We start from the raw sequence: 9,306 nt of genomic DNA on the forward strand, positions 1-9,306 counted from the left end.
ATTTCATGGTACCAACTTCTCCAAAATGAGGATTATCTGCTTTTTCTTGTCTTAAATTGCTGTAATCCTTTTGAGATTTGGACTGCTGGTTGTGCAAAACACATACATTTTCCAGATGATACTATAATACTTATATATTATTTTTATTGCAGGACTTTCAGTTGTAAGGGGGTATTTTGACAGCATGGAATTAGTGTCCGACTTTTACATAAATCAAGGATCTGAATACCTGCTCCACTATTGCCAGTAAATGAAAAACATTAGGCCTAAATATGGCTCAGCATACATAATAACTGGCACACCTAAATAGGATGCAGCCATCATTAATGTCTTCAGTTACACCAGTGCATGTCCTGCTATGACGTCCCAAAATGTATTTTTATGTTAATTTATACCTTGACTCCAACCCCGCAAACCTCTACAGGATAAGCGGTGTGGATAGTGTATGTATGGATGTAATCTTTTTACCTTTGGTTGTGCGAGCTAGCTCCACCCTTCTATTGCCAGCCAACCACTCAAAAGACGCCTGCTTTGCATAAAACAGAACTGACTCAACTACACGTCTATTTTTCCTGTTTTTTTCGCCATAGAAATACTTTAGTGTATCGAAATCATAACTATATACACGACATGTCAGATATATATACAGAAATATACACCACGCTAATCATTTGAGTGGCAACACCCTGACTAAAAATACCTGGTCTGTTAGAAGGTATATAAGGATATGTGCCGCTTGCGACTAATTGCCCGGATGACCCTCGGTGGTCCGGGGTGCAGGCTTCAAACCTGTAGCTGCTTAGCGGCAGAGTGGTTCAATTCCACCTTTCGGGCGGTGTTTTGCCACAATAAAGTCAGTTAGGATCAGCAAAGACCAATGTATGGTAAGGCACTTGCATGTGAGACTCAACAAAAGATGACGACAAATCAAATAGCTCAGATCAATGCTATGTACCAAACTTATAGAAGGGCAATGCTACACTGACAAGTCAAATGTTTGGATGATGATTCATGTATTCCTATTATCTTTAACAACAGTTAAAATATTATGACTTACGCCACGAGCTCACTTCCTGTCAAGCTTTGGCTATGCACTTCACAATAAAAGTCCAAAAATGTTAAAAGGAACAATGTCACATATTTTCACGTTTTACCTTTATGAAAGTATGTTGTAATGACACAGTAAAATCAGTTAAGACAAAATGAAGATAAACACTGTTAAAATGAGATAAAACACGTACAGTAATTTGCATGAGTAGTAGTAAGGTTGTACCCTATTTTAAAATAATAGCTGTTTAAGACTGCTTTTATTTGTTTAGCATATAAGCATATTAGTAATAAACAGAAAATATATACGTTTAATGATGAATAAATAGTATAAATTTCAGTTTACGATAAATGTGATTACTATGAATGTACATCCGCATTGACCGGGAAACTGATTGACAGACATACAGTATAAGCCAATCATCTGTGAAGTTTTATCTCAGCCATCCAATAATATTCCTTGTTGGTGTAGGTTGGCCTAGCAATCCGGAAATTGGTCTGTGCAGTGAAGGATGTATGATGTCCTTGCTCCCTTAATTTTGTGATAACGTCATTTAAAAATTCATTTTGTCTTTAGCGGAGCCCGCTGGTTTTTTTTGTTAACGGGTAAGACGTGTTCTTTGTGGCATTTTTGACTTATAAAGGCCCATTTTGGTCAAATAAACCGAGGTGTAGTTGTGTTGGCCTGCACCAGCCAGCGTCCTGCTAACGTAAAGAGTAACGCTATGAGTTCACGTGTGCTTGTGAGTTTCTTTAAATTAGTATTTGTTAATCAAATAAAGACTTTAGCATGCAATTAGCGGTAATAAATTCGAATCTGTTGCTGATTGATTTAATTTATAAGCAACGCCACAAGTTATCCTCAGTTATAATTTCCGACAATCTTTTAGCGGGTTTTTAAATTGTCCTTATCAAATAAAATATGTGCGTTATAGGAGAGCATGGCTGCAGGTAGCTGTGACATGGTGAGTCCGTAAAACGACTCCTCATCAAAACTTAAGTTATTTGTTTTTGCTCCTTGTTAGTTAATAGTTTCGGTACAGTTCTTGAGAATATGAAACCGTCTGTACCATATAATACCAATAATGCAACTTGCCAAACCAGGTACAGAATGGGTTTCCCCTTTATTTACACACTGTCTGCAAGTTGTTTAAATGATAAACTAAATAAAGGTTGGTCCAGAGTTGAGTTTTGTTTATCAAACGTATTCATTTTTTATTTTACTGACCATCACCCAACTCATTTTATGCAGTAACTAAGTGATCATGTTTAGTCTTATTTTGTCTTTCAGAATTCACGTTAAAAACAAGTCACTATGCCTCTTCATAAGTACCCACCTAAAATCTGGGATGCCTTGAAACTGAAGCAGGGCATCTACACTCGTCTCCCTAAACATTATCTCCAGTCCCTCGAGCAAAAAGAGCCCACCCCGGTCCACTGGAGGCCACTGGGGGTCCAGTACCGAGCCAACCCAAAGACTGGGAAGAAGGAACGGGTGCAGGATATCCCAGTCCCCATGTACTACCCCCCAGAGTCCCAGAACGGGCTGTGGGGAGGGGAGGGCTGGATAACAGGCTTCAGATATGCCAATAATGACAAAGTGAGTCTCCAGCAAGATGGTTTTCTTTCTTTAGTTCTGTTACAGTGTATTTGCAAGACATGATGCCATAGCATAACATCCCACACAGGTTTTCACAGAAGTAACCTCTGGAAGATGAAAATGTGGACATAAGGTGACAGTGCTGGCAAAATCATCTTACTGGCTGCTCAGAACCTGTTTCACTTTTCCATACAGTATATTTAGCTGCTCTAGCCTGGGGCTTCATTTGCATTTCCCTCTCAGTGTTCTGTCAACGTCCTGTTTTCTCTTTACTGAAAGATGAGATCTCTCAAAATATATCTGACAGTAAAGAGGAGGAGAGAAGAAAATGTCTTTGTCATCTATTCTTTATGTTAACAATCAAGGTATTGTCCAAGATGCATATTTAAAATATGAATTATTGACATATGCATGTTGATAACATATTGACTTGGAAAAACAGCATATTATGTTTTTTTTTAGCGTTAATGTAGAGATGGTGATTTGGCATTAAACCCAGATTTCTTTTCATACTTTCTTTATTTTGAACAGTGCACAAAAAACGATTTTGACACATGTGGTTCCAGACACCTCATGTCTTGATTGTCCTCTGAATCATCTCGTTGTTTAGATGTCCAATCGTCTGAGGAAGACCTGGAAACCCCAGCTGTTCAAGAGAGAACTGTACAGCGAGATTCTCGATCACAAGTTCACCATCACAGTCACAGCTAGCACCCTGGACCTCATCGATGCTGCCTACGGGTTTGACTTTTATATTCTCAAAGTAGGTGAAAGCTGTGTTGGTGCATCAAAGTGCTATTTCCTATTGAGCTTTCCATAAAAATACGATGTCCAAACTCCTGTCAGACGCCAAAGGAAGACCTGAACTCCAAGTTGGGGATGGACCTGAAGAGGGCGATGCTGCTTCGCCTGGCACGCAAAAACTCAGAGCTCTATCCCAGTGACCCTGTCAAGAGAGAGCAGGTCTATGAAAAATACAAGGTCAGGCAGATGCATTTTTAGACCACTGAATGACGTTAGGTGTGTTGAGTGATTTCTGATGTAACTGTTAAAAATAACCCGAGTGTACTCACTGGTGTACAACACAAGGGCTTGTGATTATAAACCTCTTTCTGCTTCCTCCTGGCTTAGCAGCAGTTTGAGATCCCAGAAGAGGAAGCAGAGTGGTTGGGTCTGAGTCTGGAGGAGGCCGTGGAGAAACAGAGGCAGCTTGAGCACAAGGTAACAAAATCCTCAAACATAACTGCCCGAATCTCACTTCATTCAGCACTTTTGCCTCATGGAAATACTGTAGCGCACATACAGTAGGACAGATATGCACCATAATATTAATATATTATGGCAGGACCCATAATACAGAGACTATCATTTACTGCTGTAACACACACTGTGGCCCAACTGCTTTTCAACTGTATTAATTGGCATTAGCTAGCAACACAGCTATAGGTCTATACTATTGGCCGTTTTTAAGGTGGAATATTTTCTTGCATGTTGCTCAGTGCATGGGTTGATGCTGTGAATCAGTCGCTGCACCTTAAATTTTAATAGCACAACTTGAACTATTCCATTTGTTTTTATTGGTTCACTTGCAGGATGTTCACTTTACTGATGTTTGGATCTTTAAGCGGTCGGAAAAATCTACCGTTACTGAATTTCAACTGGATTATGCACATATTTTTTTCATCTCTTGGAGTAAGAAAAAGTGGTGGAGCATCATGTCAGTGTGCTCCGGCAGCACTACACTTATGCTTGTCATTTAAACATCCATGATCTGGAAATCAATGCGGTCCTTCTTTATCCTAACTTAACCAGGTTACAGGCCCCTGAGAGGTGCTACTAAACATGCTGAAGTGCTTTGTGTTTGTAATCATAACACCATATACAAAGTGTGCACCGTGTGTTCTGACTCCTGTTCCGACTGTTGTCTTTTAGGAGCCGGAGCCTCTGTTTAAGGTGTATGTTGATCAGCTGGTGGAGGAGCTGCAGATCCAAAAGCTCTCAGAGCCACATCTCATAGAGAAGTGATGATCTGAACTGTTCAAGTGAAACAGACACAGCTCTTCAGACTGAAAAAGCTTCTCCAGATGGTGGTGGGAGTTTGAGTCACCAAGGTTCAGAAACTGTTTCAGTACTGAACACACACCCAGGGGAACTTCCTACAGTGTCAACTTGTTTTTCCATCAGGGAGCGACACAGAGGATGAGGTCATGTTGGACTAATGCTTATTTATTTCAGTTCTCTTTTGTCCTCATGCATTTTACTTCCATTGGCAAGGCCCTGAAGGAATTAGGAATCGGTTTAAATATTCCCTGACGAGCTGAGATTCAAGACTCTTGTATAGGATATCTAAGGAATAAATATTTTGTTTTCTTAAATCTTGTTCCTGCTCATCTGTTCTTTAGTAATAATTTCATCAATTATACAATTCACGGATTGGCTTCACAATTTTATGTGAGACATTTAGTAACTAAAAACAACTTAAAGGAATAGTTTGACATTTTGGATAAGTACTTATTTTCTTGCTGAGAGTGTGATGACAAGATTCTAACTAAATTTGATGCTATAGCCAGCACCTGATTAGCTTAGCTTAGCACAGAGACTGGAACCAGCTGGCCTGTCTCTGTCCAAACATAACACACACTACCTACCAGCTCTTCTGTAGCTCATTAGTGTGAAAATTACAATTAATTACTTTTTCTGGGTTGGGAGGGTGTAACGTACTGGAGTGTTGTGTGTTTCCAGTCTTAATGGTAAGCTAAGCTAACCACTCCCTGACTTTGGCTGCAGTTAAAGGACATATTTCATTTCGTTTTTTTTTTTTTAATTGGGAGAAGATGCATTAATCAGCATTTCTGTAAATGTGCCTGTTTGCCAGTCAGCTGTAGTTCAAGATGTTCTAAAATAAATAAATGGCAGGTTAAGAAATGCAAAACTAAGACAATAAGATGCTGAAAAGATGACAAAATTGTTATTAGGGCAGCACAAGCAGACAGGCCGTGATATAAAGATCCATGTATGTTTATAACAATGTGAGGCAACAGAGTATCAATGAGCAAAACTATTGATAATTATACTTGTCACACATTAGCCATGCACTGCAGCATTAAACCATAAGCACAGGTAAAATGTTAACACTAGCTATAATCTTAATGAGATGTTAACAGAAATAATAACATACACCAAAAATATAATGCACATTCTCACAACTGTAAAAATACTGACAATGTCTAATACAATACCAGTAAATACATCCATACACACCAGTAACAGGCATATGTATGAAACAAGTGAGCAAAATAATGCAGCTGAAGTGAAGGTGTTGTAGTGATGTAGGGGGTTAATATTTGTGGAGGAGAGAAACTAAGTGCATTTGGAGTACTTGTGTTTATAAGGAAGGAAGAATTTGCATAGACCTTCCTCTGCAGGTTTTAAAAGGGAGAATGTAACAGATACAGTTTCTTTAGTTATGTATTTCTACAACACCACAGGAAAATGTAACACGTCTTTAGTTATTGTTGAACGTGTTCTTGTATATTGAAAAGAAAAGACTAATATAAAGATATTTCACTATGTGAAATTTATTATGCATTACAGTTTTTTTCTGTTGCTAACAAGCATTTGTCCATTCTGTATTCACATTTTCAAAACTCTAAACACAATTATCACAACATCTGTCTGTTGTGACCATACCATTAATACAATTAATGTCGTTTTCACACAAGATTTAGTCAATGCACACGTTTCTAAAATGCTTACATTTTCTTTTCACACAAGCTTACCCCATAGCAAAATAATGGATCTTTCAAATATCTCTAACAAATGCTTAAACACATCATGACAGAATTGAAGACCTAATGATCCAAACTTTAAATATAATGTAAAGCCTCTACTTTTGCCACAACAGCTCAAAGAGCTGATAAGAATTATTGTTCTACTTGGGAAACAGCTGGTTCCAATTTGTCAGAGAGGAGCAAATATCACAATGTGCGCTGCAATCTCAAGTGCTGGTTTGGTCCTGCAGAAAAGCCAGATAGGTCCCTACAACACAGAGCGCCTTCTTTTGTTTTTAGATGACCTTCATCAACAACTGGTGCCAGAAGCAGAAAGGGAACAAGTGGGAGGAAACATGACAATATTTGTTATTGCATGGGACAACGTAGCATTCTACCAACCTGTGTTAAGAGTTTAGAAGAAGTATTTTAAGTATTGGTTAATGCTTGTTAGCAACAGCAAAAAACTGTAACAAGCCATAATCAGTGCAAACAATGCAAAATAAACAGTATAAACAGGCAGTAAATAGTGCAGACAGACAAAGGAATGCTCATTGTGAAACAAGATAAATAGGAATAAGAATAGAGTACTTACAAATAGAGACCTGTACAGATCTGTATAATCTGAACAAGGTATATTTACAGGTATTGCACTGAGGGTTATTGTCCAGTCATACTGCCCTGGGTTAAGTGCTCATCGGAGTGACAGCCTGGGGGAAGAAACTGTCCTTGTGCCTGGTTGTCTTTATGCACAGTGACCTGTAGTGCCGTCCAGGGGGGAGGAGTTAGCCAACAATAACCAAGTGACCTTTATAAAATTACGATTTTGAGTGTAGGATTTTTATAAGTAATAAAGTATTTTTACTCTCTTGTATTTGTTTGTTTTCATCACCTCTCAGCAAGAAAGCAAATAAGGGTGATTCCCAACATGTCAAACTGTTCCGTTAAGTCGTATTTGTGTTGACTTTTGCTTTACTACGGATTCCTCCAATCAGCACCTGTCGTGCCCGTGTTTGCCCAGTAGATGGAGCCAAAATGCTTTAAATGATTAAAGTCAGCGTTTGGGAGCAAAGACATGTCTGCTTTGAGCTAGGGAGCCAGATTAGAAATTAGAAGTTGGAACCACTGAGTTTAAATTAGTAAAACTCAGCCATTAAATTTGTGCTGTGTCCACCTTCACCTTAAACAGCGGTTAAATATGTTGTAGCTTCACGATTTTCATGATTTCTGAAGTTTGTTTGATTTTATTTATTTTTCAGCATTTGTTTATTTGGGATTTAAGTAACACTTCCATCACAACTGCCCTAATGCAGCAGAGATCCTTATATGGCACTGAAATTGACAAATGCAACAAAAAAAAAAAAGATTGAAGAGATTTCTGAAACCATAAAACTGCCGTTTCTCACCCGGTTTCGTTTTCAGCAAATCTTGCCTGATGTTGGTGTTGTGTCACTTTGTGGTTGCAGTGTGTTGTAATGGTAAGATGGGGAGTCCCTGCTGGTGCGGGGACTCCCGTGGGTGTTGTAACCACGGCAACCGAAGTAAAACAAAAAGATACTTGCACCTGTAAACAGAAAGATACACTCCTTATATAGATACAACCTGAGTCTGGAATTACCCTTTATCGTTTATATTGTGCACATGATTGGACCCATCCACAAAAATAAACACTGAGACAGCGACACATCCCATGGCCAAATTTGGTGATTCGGTGGGGGGGGTGGGGGACAGAGATTCAAAATCTGACTATGAGTGAATACTTTGATTGTCAGAGCTGGCTTTGTTATATTTTCCAACGACTCATTTGTTGTGTTGGAGAAGTGGCCACAGGTAGTCCTGTTTATTTTTTCTTGATTATTTGTTATGATAGTTAGCTATAGTCCCCTTTCCAGCCCACCCTTGACCAAATATTGACCTTGTGAGTAGTCTAAGGTTTACCTTCAGGTGTATCAAAGTGTAAAAGTTTCACTGTCGGATGTAAAAAAAAAATTGTCTTGGATCCTATGTGCCTCCAGACACTCTGTACTTAAAAAGTTAAGTTAATTTTTTGCCACACAAAACATCTTGCAGCATCTGTAAGTGATTCAACCGTTCTGGTCCAGACTAAAATATCACAACAACTATGCATGTTCCCCAGAGGATGAATCCTACTGACGTTTTTCTCTAATTCCACCATGAGGCTGACGCTTTTGGTTTTGATTGAAATATCTCAAATTGGTAGACAGTCATAATCAGTGGTGGAAGTAATTAAAGTAATAATACAAAAGTACAAAAATATTAGCATCAAAACATACTTTGTGGCTCCTCTCCCCCGTAGTGTGTTTTCTCTCTCTCTCTCCCTGTACCTTTCTGTGGGTAGCCCTGGCTCTGGAGCTCTACATCTCTGACAAGCAGTCACCGGCCACATCAACCTGACCAGTGTTTGATTGTTTGTTGTGTCTTGTTGCTTTTCTTCTTTAGTCTCTCCTCTATCCACTCACCCCAAAGGCAGAAGGCCGCCCACCAAGAGCCGGGGTCTGTCGGAGGTTTCTTCCGTTAAAGGGAGTTTTTCCTCCCCACTGTCGCCAAGTGCTTGCTCAAGGGGGATTTGTTGGGTTTTCCCTATGTAATAATATTGATAACAGTAAGGTCTAGACCTTACTTTGTAAAGTGTCCTGAGATGACTTTTGTTGTGATTTGGTGCTATACAAATAAAATTTGATTTGATTTGATTTATTATAATTACTGACACATTATTATGCACATCACATTTAATGTTGCAGCTGGTAAAGGGGGAGCTGGTTTTAACTGACCTACATGCATTTACTTTGAATTACTGCTGTGCAGCGTGTGGACTTTCCACCATAGATTCATGGGATCTTATAATTATACTGTATTTTTGTATTAATC

General features: G+C 38.9%; 1 protein-coding gene across 4 annotated transcripts; it reads left to right on the forward strand.

Moving 5' to 3' along the window:
• Positions 1–1,508: 1,508 nt before the first annotated feature.
• mrpl28 (mitochondrial ribosomal protein L28) lies at positions 1,509–5,022 on the forward strand. 4 transcript variants are annotated; one of them, XM_020624468.1, is made up of 6 exons: positions 1,509–1,653; positions 2,321–2,647; positions 3,258–3,410; positions 3,494–3,628; positions 3,779–3,868; positions 4,580–5,022. In XM_020624468.1, exons 2-6 carry the CDS (start codon positions 2,363–2,365, stop codon positions 4,670–4,672), a joined length of 756 nt encoding a protein of 251 aa, XP_020480124.1. In that variant the 5' UTR covers positions 1,509–1,653; positions 2,321–2,362; the 3' UTR covers positions 4,673–5,022. The 4 variants fall into 4 exon arrangements, with proteins under 4 accessions (XP_020480124.1, XP_020480121.1, XP_020480125.1 ...); XM_020624465.1 differs by having other exon boundaries at positions 2,339–2,647; XM_020624469.1 differs by having other exon boundaries at positions 2,339–2,647; positions 3,782–3,868.
• The last annotated feature ends 4,284 nt before the right edge of the window (positions 5,023–9,306 follow it).

The sequence above is a fragment of the Monopterus albus genome, unplaced genomic scaffold (genome assembly GCF_001952655.1).
Source record: "Monopterus albus unplaced genomic scaffold, M_albus_1.0 scaffold328.1, whole genome shotgun sequence".
Taxonomy (NCBI): domain Eukaryota; kingdom Metazoa; phylum Chordata; class Actinopteri; order Synbranchiformes; family Synbranchidae; genus Monopterus; species Monopterus albus.

Coding starts and splice junctions, on each gene's coding strand:
- mrpl28 (XM_020624468.1), top strand. CDS start 2,363: ATGCCTCTTCATAAGTACCCACCTAAAATCTGGGATGCCTTGAAACTG. Junction 2,648..3,257: donor GATATGCCAATAATGACAAA/GTGAGTCTCCAG, acceptor CTCGTTGTTTAG/ATGTCCAATCGTCTGAGGAA. Junction 3,869..4,579: donor AGAGGCAGCTTGAGCACAAG/GTAACAAAATCC, acceptor GTTGTCTTTTAG/GAGCCGGAGCCTCTGTTTAA.